The sequence below is a fragment of the Trachurus japonicus genome, chromosome 17, assembly GCF_045865225.1.
Source record: "Trachurus japonicus isolate A0001 chromosome 17, Traja_1.0".
NCBI classification, from domain to species: Eukaryota; Metazoa; Chordata; class Actinopteri; order Carangiformes; family Carangidae; genus Trachurus; species Trachurus japonicus.
The window spans coordinates 4,142,408-4,165,843 of NC_140923.1; the positions used below are offsets into that span (position 1 = coordinate 4,142,408).

The following is a 23,436-nucleotide window of genomic DNA, read 5'->3' on the forward strand; positions in this document are numbered from 1 at the left end:
TTTTTATTTGCCTGTTTTTCTTCAGCTTTCATCAACTTTTTAACTGATGGGATTCAGGGTCCGTGTACGAAGTATAATTCAATTGCGTTGTTCACTTCGAACCATGAGAAATGTCGTTTTTAGGGGTATTTCCTATTTCATTGACGTAAGACGTACAACGCAATTCAGCGCACCGAAGTGCCCGCTTGTTCCTTTCTCCAACTTGTACAATGAAAATTGAAAAAGGAAGTCGAGAGCCGGAACCAGCCTTCAAAATAAAAGCTCCGCGTTTTGAAGCATGTTGGCTACAGCGCCGGACAATTTAAAATAAAATAAAAACCCGAAACGAATTAAATACAAACTCACAACAAATCGCCTAAACGATTATCATTTCATAAATGATATAAAGCGATATTTCGGCTACTTCCCCCACACCTGTCAGGATCCCTGGGGATTTTCACAATAAGGGCACTGGATCGCACTGAGATGCTGTCAACGACGTGAGGTGAGTGAGTCAAACTCTGTTGTGGTTGATGACTTCATCACTGCTGCACTCATGAAGTAGGTCACACGTTATGTTGTTTTTAATTTTTTCGACCTAACTTCTCCAGCCAGTGTTTAAATTGTTGACCTGTAGCTAACGGTTAGCCCCAGAAGATAATCAACACTAGCAATGCTAATTGTTTACAGGTAAACTAGCTAGCGGTTGTAGCTAATAAACAGCTGTTGGATGCTAACGTAACGTTACGTCTTTTATTATTATCAGCTCTTCAGCTCTTCAGCTCATTTGAATATTTTCTTCTCTAAGTCTGTGAGAAATGTCCTCATTTATGGTAGAAGTGAATAAATACGGGTTTTTTATTTATTAAACGCTAGTTGTGTTCACAAATGTGTAATTTATTACCAGCATCATGTTTGTCCACGCAGACTACTAAGCAGTCTAAACTAAGTCTAAATGAAATATGAAATGTCATGTGTGTCTCTATTTGGCAGATGTGGGTCCACCGTGAGCTGATGCATGAACTCATCCTATGACAGCACCAGGATCAGCTTGAAACAGCCAGAGCTGGTAAGTTGAGAGTTACCAGTGAGTAGACTCCATCATTTACACACATTTAGGGCATTTTGATCATCACATTTCCACGGACACGACTCCCTGTCATCATTTCATCGATTTATAATGTTTAAAGTTTGAATTCAGTGGGGAAGCTTTTAGTCTTCTTCTTTGATGTGGTGCATTTGTGTGGCAGCGTTATAGCGCCACGCCAGCTCCACACAGGCCTGGCACAATACTACAGTATTTTGAGTTGTGTATACACAGTCTGAAAGACCTCATCATTCCTTACTGTCCTACCAGAGTACTCCGCTCCCAGAATGCAGGTCTGTTAGTGACTCCCAGTATCTCTAAAACAGACTGGGAGGTAGAGCCTTCAGTTACCAGGCTCCTTTACTGTGGAACCAGCTCTCTCCATGGGTCAAAGAGGCAGACACTCTAACTACATTTAAGTCTAGACTTAAGACCTTCCTTTATGACAGGGCTTTTAGTTAGGGCTGGTTCAGGTAGCTCTGAACCATTTTATAGCTACACAGCTATATAGGCTTAGACTACTGGGGGACACATCATGTTACAGGAAGCCCTCTCCTCTCCTCTCTTTTTGTGTTGTCATTATCTGTTGTACTTTGGCCTTGGTCTTACACCCTCTCTGTGTTTTCCACAGATTTCTCTAGAGCTCCACCAGCAGTGCCTGCTTTCCTCTGCCCCTACACCAACCAGCCTGCCCATCAGTACTCCTGCTCTCCTGTGGATGGAGTGTCACTCACCTCAGATGCTTTTGAAGGAGCTTCAACATGTCTGCTTTCTGAGTCCCAAACTGTACCTACTAAGAATGGCTTTCACAGCGAAACACAGCCTGCTTTCTAGTGCAAAGGATAGTACTAAGACACAGACATGCTGGGTGCTAGGTTTTTACAAATGTTGAACAATTAATAAATGAATTTGGAATTTATATTACCTCCAGAACTTCCATTGGCTCACAACTCCTTATCACATTCAGTTCAAAGTCCTTCTCCTCACCTTCAAAGCCCTCCAGAACCAGGCCCCATCCTATCTCACTGACCTTGTTGGACCATCACACCCCTCCCACTGCCTCCACTCCTCCTCCCAGTACCAAGCACAAAACCTGGGGTTACAAAGCCTTCTCTATCGCTGCCCCCTCCCTTCTGAACTCTCTCCTCAACACATCTGTGACTGTACGGGCTGAAATGCTCTCAAATATTTGCTCAAAACCCACTTTTTCAAACTTGCTTTTAATCCCCAAGTGTAATAAGCTTCTGTGTTTCATTGTTCATGTGTTGATCATCTTTGTTGTACTTATTTCATGTATTCTTTTATCTTGTTTGTTTTACTATGTAAAGGTGACTAAATAAATAGAATGTATTATTATTTTTATTAATCAGTGATTGACACAGTGCTTCAGACAAGAGGCTCATGAGGTCAGCAGAAACAATCATAGGGTCACACTACCCATCTACTTCAGAGTTGGCACAACAATGCTGTTTGTCAAGTGCAGAAGCATCATTAGAGACTCCTCTCACCTTTTGAACAGCCTCTCCCAACTCCTTCCATCTGATCAGAGATATTGCAGTTGGAGACGCAGTACTGTAAGACTCAAGTCACAGTATGTAAAGTGTCTGATGACAATAAAGAGAACCTTGACTTTAACCATAACACATCCTAACTTAATTCTTCTGTAGCAAAAGAGTTCCAGACACACACCACACAGTTGAAAGCATGACAAGATATCTGATACAGTATGTGTGGACAATTGTAAAAAAAAAAAAAAAAAAGAAGAAGTAAGAAATCCAATGCATTTTGAGTGTACAGCAATATGAACAAAGGCTCCCGCACACTGTCTTCACTGGCATAGGTTTATTAAACAATATTTCGGTCCTGAGACCATCAGGTTCACAAGGACGGTCTCAGGACCGAAATGTTGTTTAATGAACCTATGCCAGTGAAGACAGTGTGCGGGAGCCTTTGTTCATGTTTCTCAACCACACAGGTCTTCTCCGACGCACCTGTCCCGGTGTGCACGAGTTTCAGCTCAGCTTTGAGTGTACAGCAATAAAGTTAAACTTAAGTTATAGTTGTAGTAGGGTGCATTGATTCATTTTCATATGTAAACACTGCATTTTAATTTACTGGATGATGAGAAGAGAAGAGATGGTTATTCTTTGTCCAGTGCCCAGATGAAACATGCACAGTAGCTCATACGGGTCATAAAAATCAAAGTCATCATAAATCATTGTGGTATTTTTGTTCTTTGTATTCATCAGTGATGGTGTACACAACATGGCCTAATTCTGTCAGTAAAGCAATGCAACAGTTCTCGAAGATGAGATCATTTTACTTGTGCAATTGTCTCCTTTCTTGCCACACCCAAAATCCTATCATAATGCTAAATGTCTCCAATAATTGGAGGGTGCTATAAAATATCCACTAACCTAAAGAAATGGTGTGTTGTAGGATGGGTACATACTGCTATGAATCATGGGTGGTAATTAAATGAAATAAATTGATGTATAAATGTATTACAATAAGTGACAAGATGCTAAGAAATTTGAATAAGTCTGTTATACAGCCTCTCCAGTGCAGGTCAGTGAGGTTAGGACTGAGCAAAGTTTCATTAAAAAAAAAAAAAAAAAAAACCCCGTCAGTACAGTGCAGTTAACAAACACATCAGAGTCAGGTTCTGAGTTCCATTTAATTCATGAACACAATGCATCAAAACAATAGAAAGTAACTCATTTCCAAAAACAAGAAGAAGAAGAAAAAAAGAAAGATTCAGAAAGTTCCCCTGATGACTTGCATTGCTTCTGACAGCCAGGAGGGGTGTGATGGTCCAACAAGGTCAGTGAGATAGGATGGGGCCTGGTTCTGGAGGGCTTTGAAGGTGAGGAGAAGGACTTTGAACTGAATGTGATAAGGAGTTGTGAGCCAATGGAAGTTCTGGAGGTAATATAAATTCCAAATTCATTTATTAATTGTTCAACATTTGTAAAAACCTAGCACCCAGCATGTCTGTGTCTTAGTACTATCCTTTGCACTAGAAAGCAGGCTGTGTTTCGCTGTGAAAGCCATTCTTAGTAGGTACAGTTTGGGACTCAGAAAGCAGACATGTTGAAGCTCCTTCAAAAGCATCTGAGGTGAGTGACACTCCATCCACAGGAGAGCAGGAGTACTGATGGGCAGGCTGGTTGGTGTAGGGGCAGAGGAAAGGAGGCGCTGCAGGTGGAGCTCTAGAGAAATCTGTGGAAAACACAGAGAGGGTGTAAGACCAAGGCCAAAGTACAACAGATAATGACAACACAAAAAGAGAGGAGAGGAGAGGGCTTCCTGTAACATGATGTGTCCCCCAGTAGTCTAAGCCTATATAGCTGTGTAGCTATAAAATGGTTCAGAGCTACCTGAACCAGCCCTAACTAAAAGCCCTGTCATAAAGGAAGGTCTTAAGTCTAGACTTAAATGTAGTTAGAGTGTCTGCCTCTTTGACCCATGGAGAGAGCTGGTTCCACAGTAAAGGAGCCTGGTAACTGAAGGCTCTACCTCCCAGTCTGTTTTAGAGATACTGGGAGTCACTAACAGACCTGCATTCTGGGAGCGGAGTACTCTGGTAGGACAGTAAGGAATGATGAGGTCTTTCAGACTGTGTATACACAACTCAAAATACTGTAGTATTGTGCCAGGCCTGTGTGGAGCTGGCGTGGCGCTATAACGCTGCCACACAAATGCACCACATCAAAGAAGAAGACTAAAAGCTTCCCCACTGAATTCAAACTTTAAACATTATAAATCGATGAAATGATGACAGGGAGTCGTGTCCGTGGAAATGTGATGATCAAAATGCCCTAAATGTGTGTAAATGATGGAGTCTACTCACTGGTAACTCTCAACTTACCAGCTCTGGCTGTTTCAAGCTGATCCTGGTGCTGTCATAGGATGAGTTCATGCATCAGCTCACGGTGGACCCACATCTGCCAAATAGAGACACACATGACATTTCATATTTCATTTAGACTTAGTTTAGACTGCTTAGTAGTCTGCGTGGACAAACATGATGCTGGTAATAAATTACACATTTGTGAACACAACTAGCGTTTAATAAATAAAAAACCCGTATTTATTCACTTCTACCATAAATGAGGACATTTCTCACAGACTTAGAGAAGAAAATATTCAAATGAGCTGAAGAGCTGAAGAGCTGATAATAATAAAAGACGTAACGTTACGTTAGCATCCAACAGCTGTTTATTAGCTACAACCGCTAGCTAGTTTACCTGTAAACAATTAGCATTGCTAGTGTTGATTATCTTCTGGGGCTAACCGTTAGCTACAGGTCAACAATTTAAACACTGGCTGGAGAAGTTAGGTCGAAAAAATTAAAAACAACATAACGTGTGACCTACTTCATGAGTGCAGCAGTGATGAAGTCATCAACCACAACAAAGTTTGACTCACTCACCTCACGTAGTTGACAGCATCTCAGTGCGATCCGGTGCCCTTATTGTGAAAATCCCCAGGGATCCTGACAGGTGTGGGGGAAGTAGCCGAAATATCGCTTTATATCATTTATGAAATGGTAATCGTTTAGGCGATTTGTTGTGAGTTTGTATTTAATTCGTTTCGGGTTTTTATTTTATTTTAAATTGTCCGGCGCTGTAGCCAACATGCTTCAAAACGCGGAGCTTTTATTTTGAAGGCTGGTTCCGGCTCTCGACTTCCTTTTTCAATTTTCATTGTACAAGTTGGAGAAAGGAACAAGCGGGCACTTCGGTGCGCTGAATTGCGTTGTACGTCTTACGTCAATGAAATAGGAAATACCCCTAAAAATGACATTTCTCATGGTTTGAAGTGAACAACGCAATTGAATTATACTTCGTACACGGACCATTCAGCAAGTATTTATAAGTGGTCACACATCCAGTGCCATCTTGTTTTTGTTTCAGATGTTTTGGGGGTTTAAGGTTTTAATATTTAAATATTTTGCAGATGTGAATAAAAACATCTTGTATTTAGTTTGAGCAGATTAATTAAAGTGTCCTGACAGCTCTGCAGCATCAAACAGGAGAACCCCTCCCACCCCCTCTACGAGGAGCTGTGGTTGAGGGGGGGGGGGGCACCTTCAGCCAGAGACTGACTCTCCCCAGGTGCAGAACGGAGCGGTTTAGGCGCTCCTTTCTCCCCACAGCCATCAGACTGTTCAATGTGCTTGAATGAAATGGAGCGTGAGCACACACACACACACACACACAGAGATCCGAGCACTTTATCAACTCATAAGCCTTTATTTTTTTTATCTACTTATTTTATCTATTAGTGATAGGTTACCTTTTTGTGTTCCTTGTCTTGTATCTGTTGCTGCTGTGACAAAGTGAATTTTCCCCTTGGGGGATTAATAAAGTTTTATTCTATTCTATTTTATTTTGTCTGATGACACAGACAGAGACAGGAAGTTAATCAGGTTTCTGTTCTGGTCCATGTCTCACCGACGTCCCGGTGCCTGCTGGAGATATTTCTCCAAAGAGTCGCTGCCCGACGTTCTGGTCAGTTCTGATCAATACACCAGAGTGATGTCACCAAAAAGTGATTTAATGACAATTAGTCCACTTGTGTGTTGTTGGGTTTTTTTTTACATTTTAAGATTTACTTAGATCTTAAAATCTGTTTATATAAAAAAATTCTAATTCAATCTAAAAAGACTTTTAATATTTTATGAAGTTGGATCTAAATTATACTGTGTTGAGTACATTTTGAATATTGTTTCTTCATCTTTAGAAACAATGTCAACATTCAAATCCTGATGAGTCGTCAGGAGGAGGAGCTGTGTGAGCAGTCGCCTGGTTGAACAATAAAATATACAAAAATGGGAGGAGTAACACAACACTGGACCTTCAACATGACCACAGTTTTTATTTCAACACAATCTGCAACACTCTGAGACAAAATGAAAACGAGGCTTTGATTGTTGATTATTTGTCACGTTTGCTTCTCTTGGACAGTTACCAACCACACATTTTGTTGATTATTTTAGATTTGGACAGTTTGTTGAACCTTTTGATGGAGTCTGATTCGTATCACTGGAATAATTCAAGACTTTTATAGTGATTCATTCATTCACTGAGAAGTCCTGGGTGGCATGAAGTATAATTCAATTGTGTTGTTCACTTCGTACCATGAAAAATGGCATTTTTAGGGGTATTTCCTATTTGATTGACGTAAGGTGTACAACGCAATGCACCGGTCACAGACTGGACATTACATAAACCCTCAACCTGCAGCTCCAGTAGTTCTCTGTAGAAACTGTGTTGTGATGAGTTCACTGCCCTCTCTTCAACAGGAGTTCTCCTCTGGTTGACGGTGATCGTCTCCAGGGCCGGCCCTAGCATTTTGGTGGCCCTAAACAAGATTTTTGTTTGTGGCCCACTCTAAGCGCAAACACCAAATCACATACACTGCTTAAAACTGAATACAGACATGTTTGATAGACAGATGTAACAATACTCAAGTGGGCCGGTGCATATTCTCATTTGTCCAGGTCATAGTATTTCAAAGGAGGTTAAATCGAAAGCAACTGGACTTAGTTATTTGTCTGGGAAGACGTTTCACCTCTCATCCAAGAGGCTTCATCAGTTCATGTACGCAGTCCAGTTGCTTTCGATTTAACCTCCTTTGAAATACTCAAGTGTTTTATGTCTAATCTTACGCTGTAAGCACACTGAGGCCAATTTGTCCTAGAACACTGTATAAAGAAATAATTTAGGACAAATTTTCTGAAAAATTTCAAATCCCTTGTGAAAACACTCCTTCAGTCATGAGAACAAACTGATTTGGTGCTTGAAATAGGATATGAATACAGTAATAGATAAGTGTAGAAAACAAGTCTAAAATGAAATTTTGTAAAATCGCCTTTTGAACACAAATGTTGTCATTCTGGCATTCTATTTTCACCAAATGTCTCAAATGTGAGATAAAAGAAGCTGAATATTGACTTCAAAGCTTCATCAGATTTTTTTAAATGAGAAATTAAAACAAAAATATTTACTAAATAAATGGAATTGTTGTGCAATGAAATAAATAAACGGAAAACACACAATTTACATTGTTCATATAATGTGTGTTGTCACTGTCTGTGCTGTGTGAAAGGTAAAAAATAAAGTGTAAGAGCTCAACAGGTCTGTATACAGAGCTGGAGCTGAGTTTAAGTCTGAACTTTCTCATATATATATAGCCTATATTTTTTTAATAATCCTGCTCATCAGATGAGTCAAAACTTTCAGCGTCTGAAGCACCGTCACCACCGCTTCTCTCTCTCTCCAAACGATTCTGCGGGTTTGAAGCTTCACCGTTGTTTTAATTGACAGGTTCGGTCTCCTCTGCCGTCTCTCTCCATGCCAGCCGCTGTAGGTAAACCATGGAGCTAAAACTGTGATAGGAAGGACCTTAGTGATCCCAGAGTGCCAATTGGTTGGCCGAAGTTGACTGACAGGCGATTCAACCAATCACGTATGCTCAAGTTGACGGACAACGGATTCAACCAATTACGCACAGTGAGAGGGGACAATGCGTGCACCATGCTCTGTTATTGGCTCTCACCCTGGCTGTGAATAACGTAGGTCATCGAGGGCGGGTGTATTTGAAAGAGGAGAGCCGTCCCTCGGTCACGGGAGCAGTTAAACCGCGTTTCTACGGCGTAAAATGACCGAAATATAAACAAAAACATATCAAGACCGTCGCGTAAACGCGCGCGCCGACCTCAGTGTTAAAATGACTTGAATTGAACCCCAGTACCTTCTGATCATGTGGCCCCACCTGACGGCTGAGGCCCTAAACAACCGCATAGAGTGTTTATGCCAGGGGCCGGCCCTGATCGTCTCCTGTCCTGGAGGATGAAGCTTCACCTCATTTGATAGAAAGTAATACTGTATGTTGTTGGAAATAGTGTTTTATATTTATCAGAAAATGGCTGTGAGCAGCAAAATACAAATGAAGGCACGTACACAATGTTTTATATTTTTAATAAATAGTAATTTAAGAGATTCAGAAATGTCATTTTCTAAACTGGTCACTGTTGAACATTAAAAGTGTTTCACTTTGCTAACCCTCCTCCTGTCCATGTGCATTAAATGTAGCATAGTTAAGCTACAAATCCTGTATAGTTGCTCTATGAAACACTGACTGTTCAACGTGGCTGCAGGAAACTGTCACAGGACAAGGACGACACCTGGTGGACAAACAAAGACATGACAGAAAGAAGAGAGGAACAACAGCTCACAGGAAACATGAGAACATTGGCTGAATTATAGTCCAGTCCTTTACAGACTCTGACAGACTCATGTAGATGATGAGTTTTCAGTCACGTCCAGAAAGTCTGGACATTTGAAACTTTGGTTTTTGTCATTTCACACAATAAAATGACTGAAATGAATTCTGTTTTTACATCAGGAATCAGCCACATTATATGGATGGTATGTGAAAGACAAACAGAAATCCTCACTTCCATTTAGATGATACTACAGAGACATATATGCTTTTATATGTGGTAGAAATGAAATAATGCAGCTTTATTACTGCCACTATCATCACCACACCAACACTGACACAACAGACAGACAATAGGTCAAGTAGAGCTCATGTGTTCAGCTACTTGCCTCTGATCAGCAGGAAGGAGGGAGAGTTCAGCTGCATTCGCTGCTGTGAAACCATTTCTATAGGAAACAGACTCAGTCCTGGGTGTGGCTGAGTAACCACAAGACAAGATGAAGCTTGGGTTCAAAATAAAGACTTATAATCAAATATAATCTTCCACATCACATCAACACTGAAACAATCTTCTGCTCAGACAGAGTTCTGTTCACTTTACTCTGTAGCTCCTTAATATAAACTAAAGGACTGAAAGATGAGAGGAAAGTGAGAGACACATCACTGTAAAAAGTAAAGTGCTTTGTAAAAAGAATTAAAACCAATAAATTACTCATCACATTTCCTCCCTGCAGTGGGATATTGCTCTGTGTTTCTGCTCTGTGAAGTTGTTCAAACAGATGAGAAATAAAATGTTGAGAAACAGGAGTCCAACCAGGTTCTTTACAAGAAATGAGACCATTTCCCAGAAACCAAGTTTGCAAATGTGAAAGTGAAAGACCTTTGTCTCTGAAAGATCAGAGAAAGTTCTTATCTGATTTTACACAAACATTTCCCTGCAAGCCACTCTGCAAAAGCCAGGGACAAATAACTGTTTAGCTTTATGAAACTTTTGAACTTTTAAGTTGTCATCATCATCCCCAAAATCCCGAATTATGTGAAGTTGAAGGATTTGACCTCAACTCTATGTATCTAATTACTTTTTGTACTGTATATTTTCAGTTTTCTGCTGATCTCGGAACCATTTCCTCATATGAATGAATAAACACGAAGGCATTGCTTCCTCAGACAGGATATAACCACTGAAACTGCAGCTCTGCCTCAGAGGAACATACGTCTTTCTAATGTGAGTACACTATTGCTCTTTTTGTTCAAGTGTTGCATGCACCAGTTCTGCTGTGACTCTTTGCTGCTTTAACTCAGTTTCTTGTTGTTAAACCAAACTCTGTGAATGTTGTTCAAATGATCATAGAAGATCCTGTGGAAGAAAACCTCCTCTATAAATGATTACTTAACAGGAAAGTGCATAAATATTTATAAAAAAGAATTATAGCAGGTGTGTGTGTGTGTGTGTGTGTGTGTGTGTGTGTGTGTGTGTGTGTGTGTGTCTTAAGTATATTGGTTACTGTCAGCCATATAGTCTGATCCTAACCCTAACCCTTCTGTCATTCTCTTTTAAGACCTAGGCAAACTGAAATTCAAAGAAAACATATAAATGTAATTAAAATTTGGGTTGGAGTACTAAACAACTAACAACTAAAACATTAGCATCAACTACTTGTATGAAAGATATAAATAGACAAACAATAAACGTGGCGTAAGTTTGATTAGTTTAACTACAATCAGAGGGCTTTGGGTTAAGAGGAAAGAACAACATAGCCTTGGATTCAGCTGATTAGCTGTGGGCTACAACTTGAACCTCATTCTGTCAGCAAATAAATTATCTATTAAACTGTCTCTTCTAAAGACAGGACAATGGAGGGTGAATCTGGAAGGACGATGGTGGTGGCAGCTCTTGGGCGGCCTTTCAGCCTCGGGATGTTGTACGACTGCCGTGAAGACTCACTGGTACCTGGTAAGAATTAACATGTGAAGATACTGGGTTTATCACAACCAAACACTATAAGCAATGGTCCAGTCAAAGCCTTTCACTTGTTATTGTAAAAGACTTCCATGACTGGTGTTGGGGAAAACGTTTACGTAGTTCTGCTGACCCAACTGATTGAACTTATAACAAAAGGACCTGAAGCTGTCTGATCTTATTCTGTACGAGACATTTTGCTCTCTATTGACAGAAAATGTGCTGCACTGGTCCGTGTACGAAGTATAATTCAATTGCGTTGTTCACTTCGAACCATGAGAAATGTCATTTTTAGGGGTATTTCCTATTTCATTGACGTAAGACGTACAACGCAATTCAGCGCACCGAAGTGCCCGCTTGTTCCTTTCTCCAACTTGTACAATGAAAATTGATGATTATGTGGTGCATTTGTGTGGCAGCGTTATAGCGCCACGCCAGCTCCACACAGGCCTGGCACAATACTACAGTATTTTGAGTCGTGTAGGCTATACACAGTCTGAAAGATCTCATCATTCCTTACTGTCCTACCAGAGTACTCTGCTCCCAGGTCTGTTAGTGACTTCCAGTATCTCTAAAACAGACTGGGAGGTAGAGCCGCTAGCTAGTTTACCTGTAAACAATTAGCATTGCTAGTGTTGATTATCTTCTGGGGCTAACCGTTAGCTACAGGTCAACAATTTAAACACTGGTTGGAGAAGTTAGGTCGAAAAAATTAAAAACAACATAACGTGTGACCTACTTCATGAGTGCAGCAGTGATGAAGTCATCAACCACAACAAAGTTTGACTCACTCACCTCACGTCGTTGACAGCATCTCAGTGCGATCCAGTGCCCTTATTGTGAAAATCCCTAGGGATCCTGACAGTTGTGGGGAAAGTAGCCGAAATATCACTTTATATCATTTATGAAATGATAATCGTTTAGGCGATTTGTTGTGAGTTTGTATTTAATTCGTTTCGGGGTTTTTTTTTCTTTTAAATTGTCCGGCGCTGTAGCCAACATGCTTCAAAACGCGGAGCTTTTATTTTGAAGACTGGTTCCGGCTCTCGACTTCCTTTTTCAATTTTCATTGTACAAGTTGGAGAAAGGAACAAGCGGGCACTTCGGTGCGCTGAATTGCGTTGTACGTCTTACGTCAATGAAATAGGAAATACCCCTAAAAATGACATTTCTCATGGTTTGAAGTGAACAACGCAATTGAATTATACTTCGTACACGGACCTGCACTCCATCCTGTAAATGATTTGTAAATGATTTGAACATAGTGTTAAAATGTGGTACTAATTAGTGTGAATGCTGGAAGCATTCACACTATTGTTATTCGGTTCGGCCATTTTCTGCCTTTCTTCGTCATGTAACTAGTCCTTCATACTTTGTGCTATTTCAACAATTCAAATATCAAAATGTTCAGCCTTTTCGGGACAGGTGTGCTATGTCTTTTCTCTTTTCAACTATTCATACTTTTTGCAATATTCAACTATTTCTGATTTTTTTTTCCCCATAGAGAATGCATTGGAACAGTCTTGAAACTCTTCAAATCTTCTTACTTCTTTCAGCCTTTAAAGCGTCCACATACTTTCAGCTAGAGACTTCATTCAAATTCTGAGCTGTAGACAAACTTCTAATGTATTCATCCTGTATTTACAACTTTTTCATAGCTTGTACCGTTTTTGAGATAAATCCTTTAAAAGCACATGAGGATTTCTGACAAATTTCACACTTTTCAATGAGTGTGTAAGGGGTTGGGTCAGAGTGAGTGACATCATCGTTAGAGTGAGAGGGATCGAAAAAACATTCAGGATTTTTTCTGGATAAATTGCCAGCACGGCCACGAATTAAACTCTAGACACATGATTTCCTCACCGGTTTGTAGCCACACTTGTCGTGTCTCATTTAATGTGCTCAAAACAGCAGACAGACTTACAGAATTGTCTCTATGAGCCTAATTGTGCAGCTAGACCCGCTCCAGTGGCTCATCCACTTCAATATAAAAGTAGGAGCTGATTTTTTTAGAAAAGCAGAAATGCCCCCCTTTTCTACCTTGCGACCCTGAGAAAAGTTTTTGCCCTACAAACATTTAATGCACATCAATGTGCTCAGGAAGGTCTCCTTGCCCCAGTAGTCATGGCCACATTCTGATAAGAGGTACAGTTCTCTTTTTATGGGCTGTTTTCGGAAGCTGCACAGAGCTCAAATCTCTCTGCTCTGCTCTGCTCTGTGTGCAGTTGGTCCAGCTGTAGCGGCCAGCTCGTTATCAAAGTCTATAAATAGAACAGTGCAGGTGCAGCCTGGCCGCTCGTTAAGATGTTTTTAAACACAGCCCCACACAGACACATGATAAACCAGACTGACAGAGGATGTTCACGCACAAACACAGGCATCACACTCACACAGACAGACACACACAGACACTCACACACAGTCACACATGCACACATACACAAACACACAAACACAACACTGTGCCATACAGTAAAATGTAAGCAGTTAGTTGAGTCGCCATGGTAACTTCTGAGGGCAGGCTGCCACACAGGTGTAATCAATCAGATCATTAGGGAGAGAGGAGTTCTGTGGCGCTTATCAACAGTTTTACTTTCTGCACATGTACACGCAGACAGAGAGACCGTCAGACACACACACACACACACACACACACACACACAGGTTTTCAGCTCACATTCACCAACCTCTCAATTATTTTATACTTTTGATGTAAACATCTCCAACAATTTATATTTTTCTCATGAATTTAAGTTCAGACGTTTAGTCTTTCCAATTCTATTAATAGTAGTACAATTACAGGTGGAGCCTGGGACATAGGACGCAGCTTTTAACATCTATCTATCTATCTATCTATCTATCTATCTATCTATCTATCTATCTATCTATCTATCTATCTATCTATCTATCTATCTATCTATCTATCTATCTATCTATAAACCCTTTGTCTCTTTTTTTATCTCTTTTTCTTTCTTTCTTTTACTCCTTCATTTGTATTTTACATAACTTCTTTCTATCTTTCCCTCCCTATCCATCCATCCATCTACCTCTTTCTATCTATCATCCCCCTCTCTCTTTTTCTTCTTTCTTTCTTTCTTTCTTACACCCCATTTCTTTTTACTTCTTTGTTTCTTTCTGTTTTTCTTTCTACTCCTTTTCTCTTTCTATGTTTCTACCCCATTTCTTTCTTTCTTTCTACTGCTCTCTGTATATCTCTCTTTCATTTATCCACCCCAATATCTTTCCTTCTTTCTTACTACTCCTCTGTCTCTTTCATTCATTCTCTATTCTCTTTATCTTCTATTATTCTGTTTTTCTTACCTTTTTCTTTCTCTATCTACCCTTCTCTCTGTGTCTTCTTTCTTTCTGTCCTTTTGTTCTTTCTTTCTTTCTCCATCTACCCTTCCCATTTTCTTTCTTTCCTTCTTTCCTTCTTTCCTTCTTTCTTTCTTTCTTTCTTCAGCTCATTCAGCATTGTTTTAACAATTTCTTCAGCTCATTCAGCATTGCTTTCAGCATTCACACCATTTCCATTCTTGGAAATGTTTTTTCTAGTTATTCTCCGTCCTCTTCCGGACGCTTTTTCGATTCGCAACTAGTGGTATATATCAAAACGTGCGTCTTGATCCGGATCGGTGTGCTATTACTTTTCTCAACAGTTTACGAATTTTTCGCGACGTAAGTCGTCTACTGCTCAGGCATACTTTCACCTAGAGACTCCATTTAAACTTTAAACAGTAGACACAAGTCTTGTGTATTGTCGTATTACTCCACGTTTTGATAGGTCATATAGTTTTTGATCAATCCATGATCAATGACCATGATCATTTTTGGAGAAATTATGAGATTATAATGGGTGTGTATTGCACGGAATGTTCGTGTCAGAGTGGGTGACATCATCGGTTAGAGTGGGAGAGATGCCAGAAAAACTCCAGATTTTTTCTCTATCCAAACTCCAAACGGCCACAATTCACACTCTACACACATAATTTCGGCCACGGTTGTAGACGAGCTCATCCTTGATCTCTTAATCTGCTCAAAATATCAGAGAGACTTACAGAATTTAAACTCTGAGCCTCTAAGTGCGGCCACGTCTGTCTCTGCTCCTCATTGAGTCCAATACAAATATTTTCTGAGAGAAGCAGAACGGCCTGATGTTTTAAAACTGCCAGCGTCGCCAAAATATTTACTGTAGAAACACCAAATCGTACCAAAATTTTCCGGAAGTCCTTAGAGCAACGTTGATCTGTGTTTTGTTCTGATAGGAGTTACCGTTTTCTCACCCTAAGCCTAAATGTGAGACCGGTGCAGAGGCAGAAAATGGCTCTTTTTCTCCACGTTTCTGTCTGTCTCAGCCTGCGGGGGCCCCTATCGCCGTGGTAACCTCTTTGATCCTCAGGCCAGAGCTCGTTAACTTCATAAACAATCCACCTGGCGCTCGTTTAAATGTTTATAAACACAGACACAGCTAAATCAGACTGACACAGGATGCAGCTACTAACTAACTATGTGTCAAGTCAGTCACACACACACACACACACACACACACACACACACACACACACACACACACACAGTTAACCTAATGTGATTACAGCTCCTCCATATCAGTGCTTATAGAAAGATGATCATGTGTCTGTCTGATCAGCTCTGTCTTGACCTTAAGATCGTGGGTTTGATTCCCATGTTGACAGAGATGGCACAACCCGCAGTAGCTCCCGTGGCCCATTCAAAATTTCCCGAGAGGAAATTTTCTAGTTTGCTGTTGCTTTCTTGGCCAGGTCACCACTGTAAAAGAGATTTGGGTCTCAGAGGGTTTCACCTGGTTAAATGAAGGTTTAGTAAAAACAAAACAAAACAACTTTTAAAGCAGAAGTAAGTGGAATGTTTAGTTATATCTTCCGACAGCAATCACTTATATAGAGTGTTTGGTCTGAAACACGGGTCTGTCAGTCACTCTGCTCTGAGCCGAGGAGAAAACTTTCTTTGTATCCAAAACCTTTATCCAATGAGGAGAGAGAACGGCATTAAGGGGCGGTCCTCTCTGTGTGTGCAGCCAAGGGATGCGCGTGAATGTGGTGACGTAGGGACGAGGACCAATAGATCCATGACGAGGGCGGGGACTGCTAACTCCATCGGCTGACAAGAAGTTAGCCAAAACGACCGGATCGCTTACTTCTGCTTTAATCACTCATTGCTAAACTGATTGAGCTCAAAGCTTTTTGAAGGCATTCTTATTATGTATTTAAAAACTGAACAGAGCAACACTTGGACCCAACTTAAGTGTGTAATTTTGCTGTTTATTGATTTAAATCAGATATCAATAAATGACTGCCTGTTTCCTTCTGGAACCCGTGTTTAATGTAGCTGAAGGTGTTTAAAGGTGTTCAGAAATGACCGTTTGTCCTGTTTGTCGCGCAGAGTTTCCACGAGTTGCTGCACGAGTTTACCTGAGTAAGGAAAACGAATTTGATTGGTCGTTATCGAGCGGGTGGCATATTCAAAGCTTGGGGCGAGACAGAGCTCTGTGTGTGTGTGTTGTCTCAGACGTTTGATTGACGGATGACGGATCCAATATCAGTGGCTGATGAATCCTGAGCAGGCTGACGTATAATCCGTGCGTCTGCATTATCCAATGCAAAAAAAAAAAAAACACACTTTCATCCCGGATTTACTAAAATAGAATTTTGCACAAAGTTTGGGCTCCATCGTCTGATAGACAAGTTATTACACTAATGTTAAAGGGGACCTATTATGCTCCTTTTTGCACAAACTAAAATAGTTCCTGGGTGTCGTAAAGACATGTCTGTGACGTGCTTCGGTCAAAATACCCCAAAGATCAAACATCACAGCACTCTCAAAAACAGGGCTGTGCAAAACGGTCTGTTTCAGTGGCCCCTCCCTTTAAATGCAAATGAACCACTCCCTCAGCATTGCGTTACCATGACGATGTCTACTACTAGTACCTATACTGATTCGGCCAAAATGTAGTATGCAAACAAAAGCTAAATCTGCAGTAGGCAAATTGCCAGATCTCCAGTCTGCATCTGACCAGTCTACATTGTGTAATGAAATGTGCCCATGACCTAGTCTCACCCTAACCAAAGATGGTAGAGTAGTCTTTGCCATGTAGGCTACTGTAACCATGTAACATGTAATATAACTTAAAGCAGAAGTAAGTGGTCCGGTCGTTTTGGCTAATGCTGCGTTCCAGGCAGGCTTTTGAAACCGTAAATTACAGCTTCAAGTCACGACTTACGACTTTGTGGCGTTCCAGGCAACCCACTCGTGTTTTTCCGACCTGTTTTACCGGTGAAAGTCACTATAACGGCCACTCGTAACTTCCGACCGGTGAACTCGTACCAGATTGAACTGGTACGACTTCACAGGTCGGAAAAATACGAGTTTCCTTGAACGCACCATAACAGTCCTCGTCCCTACGTCGCCACATTCACGGCGTCCCTTGGCTGCACACACAGCCCTGCATGCCGTTCTCTCTCCTCATTGGATAAAAACTGTAGGATACGATAAATGTTTTCTCCTGGGCTCAGAGCAGAGCAGAGTGACTGACAGACCCGTGTTTCAGTCCAAACACTCTATGTAAGTGATTGCTGTCGGAAGATATAACTATTTAAGACTTATATTAACACAAATATATCACTTACTTCTGCTTTAATAAAAAAAATTAAAAATATATGCAGACTGGTCAGTTCATTGTAAAACAGTTATTTATTCATGGGTTGCAGTGACGTCACGTCGAAGGGACCGCCGCCATATTTGTGTCCGATTTGACAGGTCTCCTCATATGACAGCATGCAAACCGCAGGATGGAAATGACAGTTTCTTGACAAAAGGACAGGGTTTCATACATCCTGTCTGGGTTTATATCTCTATAACAACAGACAAACTCTATATTATCCCACTTATTACACAGTTTATGAATTAATTAATTAATTTGAGACGTAATGTGGATCAAAGTCCTTAGTCCGGTCACTTCTCCGCTGTTTGCTCCTCACCCTCCTCCTGTCGACTCGTGTGTAGTTGTTTTCAATGGGCTTTTGATAATCAATCAGTAGATTGATGAATTATCATGTAAATGTTACGATGTGCGCACTTATGTCGTCCTGTCTGTCATAAGAGATGACGATACGGGACACGTTTGTGTCACGGACTCGCGGTGGCACAGACACAGCTGGTCACAGTGACACTGCGCTGGCCCGTCCGCTCTGTCCGCTCTGATCGCAGGTTTGATTCCAGCAGCGGTGAGGGAGGCAGAGAGCCTCCACTCTCCCTCTAACCAGCTACAAGTCATTTTTCTAACACAATTAGTCTGAAGCTGGTAAAAATGAAACACAAGGTAAAAATCCTTGGTAGTTCTTCTGCCCTGCTCCGCTGATCAGAGCGGCGTCCCTAGCAACGGCCCGTTTTACTTAGCAACGGTCTGTTATACAGAAATAAAAGACCCTAAATGCAGAATCAGTGAGTAATTAATAAGAAAGTAATCAAAATGCAGAATTCAATATATCCATGTTATTAAAAAAAAGTGAATCCCCTCTTTTTGTGAGACTTGTCACAGCCCATGCTGCCACTGACAGACTGCCTGCAGTCAACTATTTATTCCGCCTATAACTTTACGTCTTTTGGGATGGAATAAAACTGCAGTCCGGGGTTTCTTTGGCGACTGCTATCACAGTCAACAGCACAATATAATCCTGGCATCTTTCAAATAACCTCAATTTTCGGTCTCTTGCTGATTTCCTCCTACTACTCCACTTGTTCTGGTAACGTGAGGCTGTGATCTGTGCCCAGGTCGCCCTGATTCGGACACAAATATGGCGGCGGAGAAACACAGTGACGTCATGTGAATCTAATGAATTGATGTAAATGTGGTGATTTGTGCACATAGACTACAGAGCTCCGCAGCACTGCTCCTCCTCTCCTCCTCCTTCTCACAGCTTCACTTTTCATTCAAACTAATTCAACTGCCACAATTGTAAGATTTCATCAATGAGATCAACATTTATCTCCTAAAAAGAATAACCACACGGTGGTAAACGTCTAAAAAACCTGCGGGTATGCGATGGTTTTCTCTGCCCGGCCGAGGAGGCCTGCAGACGGGCTCTGCCTGTGTGAGGAGCCGCTGCAGCTCCGGAGCTCCGGTGTTATTTCAGAATGAATCATTTTGGGAAAGCAACTCATATATTCTTTGTTATCTAATAACCCTCCATCTCATTTCTACAACTCTGTTATTTTTCTTGTTTATGCAGATTTAATTAGAACTGACGCAAACTCCCTGAGTTCATTTCTGAACTGGCAACGTTAGAGAGATGGTTAGACTAGCAGTAAAACCTGATACCCGGATAACTGGATAATGAAAATAAATAGTGCAACACATGGCCATTAAACTCTTCTGAAACCAACTCATGTAACTCTACAGCTTGGGTTACATTTGGATTTGGATTTAATTCGGGATTTAGAATCTGCCTGAAGTTTCATTGTTTCCCTCTTTGGTTGAAGAGAATAGCTTGTGAATTAAGCACTGGTTGACTGTAATGTAACAGTTTCTGTATCAGACTACCACCTCTGATACATCAAATTCATTTTAACATTTCTCTGTCTAAACCTTAACGTCGCCATAAAAGACAATAAAATCGTATTCTTTTCTTTTCTTGCAGCAATGACACTGTGGGACCGTGATGTCCTGGAAGAAGATGCAAGAGAAGAGCAGAAACCTTACAGTAACTTTGAGATAGTTGCATCTGAATCAATTGAGGATAAATCTTCCTCTCTTAATGTTGAAGCTTCTCTGAAAGCAAGTTTCCTGGGTGGACTGGTAAACATTGATGGATCTGCCAAATACCTGGATGATAATAAAACATCAAAAAACCAGGCCAGAGTAACGATGAAGTATGAGACAACAACAAAGTTCCAGGAGCTGTCGATGAATCATCTAGGAAGTGGCAATGTGAAGCATCCATATGTTTTTGAGAAAGGAATAGCGACGCATGTAGTCACAGGGATTCTTTATGGGGCAAAAGCTTTTTTTGTCTTCGACCGTGAGGTGTCAGAAAACGAAAAACATCAAGACATTCAGGGAAACTTGAAAGTGGTGATCAAGAAGATCCCATGCATTTCTATAGATGGTGAAGGTTCACTGAAGATGAACGACAAGGACAAAGAAAATGTTGAGAAATTCTCCTGCAAATTCTACGGAGACTTTTCTCTAAAAAAAAATCCAGTTTCTTTCCAGGATGCAGTACAAGTCTACAAAAGTCTCCCAGAGTTGCTGGGACCCAAAGGAGAAAATGCTGTACCAGTGAAGGTCTGGCTGTTGCCACTGTCAGTTTTAGACTCTGCTGCTGCTAAACTTGTCCGTCAGATCAGTATAGGATCAGTTCAGGACGTTCAGAGCGTCCTAGAGGACTTCAATGAGCTGGAAATGAGGTGCAACGATGCAGTGAGAACAACAACTGTACAACAGTTCCCACAGATTGGTCAAAAACTTAAAAGTTTCAAACAAATGTGCTCAGAGTTCAAGCTGGGATTTCAACAAAACTTTGCAAAGACACTTCCTTCAATCAGAGGAGGAGGTGAAGAGGAGGTCGTGCTCATAGAGATCCTGAAGAAGATACACTCTTCTCCTTTCAACAGCAAAAGCCTGGATGAGTGGATGGACTGGAAAGAGAGAGAAATCTACACCTTAATGTCTTTTACCAACATGATGAAGAAAACAAAGGTCATCCAGTCTCAAAGTCATCTGCACAAAGAAATCCTCAGTGTGGAGCATGCTGTGTGTTTTGTCTTCACCTCACTGGGAAGTCGTGAACCGTTCCTCTCAGCTTTATCAACCTACTTAAGAGGAAAACCCAAAGCAGACGATGCTCAACATCCACAAACTCATGATGTGGAGAAGGAACAGTGGTTTGCCTCAAAAGAAGTAGCAGATGAAATGAGGCATAAAGCAAAGCTGTTCATTGGCTTTGCAGAGGCCAACAAGGAGAAGGAGAACATAAAGTTCCTGACAGTCGGTTTAACAAATGAGACAAAGAAAGGTTCAAGCATCTACCTTTATGAAGACGGCTTCTCTGTCACTGAGAACTTTGAACCTCCTTCAAAGCCTGAAACTGTGACAGTGAGTGACAGAAACCACAACAGTGTGACTCTGAAGGTTTCTCCACCCAGGTTTGGAGCAGAGTTCATCAGCTCCTACTCTGTAGAGTACCGTGTCAGTGGAGAGGATGGATGGAAGCAGCAGACAGCAGAAGAGGCTGGAGAAGTCACAGTGAGTGATCTGAGTCCTGACACAGAGTATGTGTTCAGATGCAGAGCAGTGACCTCAGTAGGTGTTGGACCAGTCCTTGAAGTCACTGGTTCCACTAAAACTTTGCCTTGCAGCCCTCCAGGAAAACCTCAAGTTGAATCAAACTCCAGTGAGATATCAGTCATCTGGCAGAAACCTGCTGAGCTTGGACAAGATGTGCAGGTGTTGAGCTACATGGTGGAGTACGCCCAAACACACAGCGAGGGGCAAGAAGAAGATCTCCAATGGAAACAACTGGAGTCGAGGGCTGAGGAGGCGATCATTTCAGGACTTCAGTCAGAGACTGGATATGCAGTCAGGGTCAGAGCTGATTGTGGAGCAGCTGGCAGAAGCAAGGAAAGCATCACTGTTCATGTCTGTACAACAAAATCCAATCCTGTCATAGAAAACCTCAAACGTACAAGTAAAAGGATAAATTATGAATCCCCCTCAGTTTACAAACTGCCTCTGACAAAAAAAAGAATCAACATTCCTGTTTGCCGGAGGTATAACTTTGGCAGAGAAAGCTCAAGGAGAAATCGCACTGTGATTCTTCTTGGAGAGAGTGGGGCAGGAAAGTCCACTCTGATCAATGCAATGATCAACTACATTGTTGGTGTAGAGTGGAAGGACCAAGTCAGATTCACATTAACTGATGATGAAAGTCAGACCTCTGAAGTCACTGTGTACAAAGTCAACCATCAGGAGAGATTTAACATCGACTACTCTCTGACCATTGTTGACACACCAGGCTTTGGAGATACAAGAGGCATAGAGAGAGACGAAGAGATCGTAGAGCAGCTACGTAATCTCTTCTCCTCTAAACATGGTGTCAGTGAGATTGATGCTGTGTGTTTCGTAGTTCAAGATGCTTTAGCACGACTCACACCAGCACAGAGATATGCGTTTGATTCAGTTCTCTCAATCTTTGGAAAAGATGTGGCAGAAAACATCAGAGTTCTGGTGACATTTGCAGACGGCCAACGTCCACCAGTTCTAGAGGCGATCAAGGCTTCAGGTGTCCCATGTCCTAAAACAGAAGATGGACTCCCTGTTCACTTCAAGTTCAACAATTCAGCTTTGTTTGCTCACAACAAGACGTCTGCAGCAGAGAGCAGCAGTGAGGATGATGATGAAGATGGAGGCTTTGATGAGATGTTTTGGAACATGGGGACAAAAAGCATGAAGACGTTTTTTGTTGCTTTGAATCAAATAAAGACCAAAAGTCTGACAATGACACAGGAAGTCCTCAGAGAAAGAAAGCAGCTTGAGAATTCAGTTGAGAATTTGCAGAAGCAGGTTAAAGCTGGATTAGCAAAGCTAGAGGAGATAAGAGAGAGAAGTGAACAACTGAAAGAGCTCGAGGCAGAAATCAGCAGAAATGAAAAGTTTGAGATTGAAATCACTGTCACAAAACCGTTTCAGAACATGGGAACATGGGAGTACAAGGAGGTAAAAGAAAAGAGAACATTCGAAGCGCTACGGCAGAAATACTTTAGAGCCACAGAGGCTAAGATGCCTGTGGAGGCACTGATTAAAAGGCAGAAGAAGGAATATGATCGTGTGAAAGCTGAGGTGATGAAGTTGATAGAAAGATCAAGCCAGAGTCTAAACAGACTTAAAGAGATAGCACTGAGGCCAGTTCCTCTCTCCACTCCAGAGTACATCGACATGCTGATTGAGGGAGAGAAATCTGAGGCCAAACCAGGCTGGAGGAGACGAGCTGAGACCCTGATGGACATGAGAAAACAAGCTGAGTACTTGGCTAAAGTAGAGAGAGGAGAGAAGCTGCTCCAGAGTTCACCTACTGACCTCAGTGATTAAATCGAGGCCAAATGAAGAAAAATAAGTTAAATGAAAACAAAGACAAAACTGACA

General features: G+C 41.3%; 1 protein-coding gene across 1 annotated transcript; it reads left to right on the plus strand.

Moving 5' to 3' along the window:
- Window positions 1-11,152: 11,152 nt before the first annotated feature.
- LOC146969815 (uncharacterized) lies at window positions 11,153-23,382 on the plus strand. Its single transcript, XM_085804545.1, has 2 exons — window positions 11,153-11,252; window positions 19,934-23,382. Exons 1-2 carry the CDS (start codon window positions 11,153-11,155, stop codon window positions 23,380-23,382), a joined length of 3,549 nt encoding a protein of 1,182 aa, XP_085660671.1.
- The last annotated feature ends 54 nt before the right edge of the window (window positions 23,383-23,436 follow it).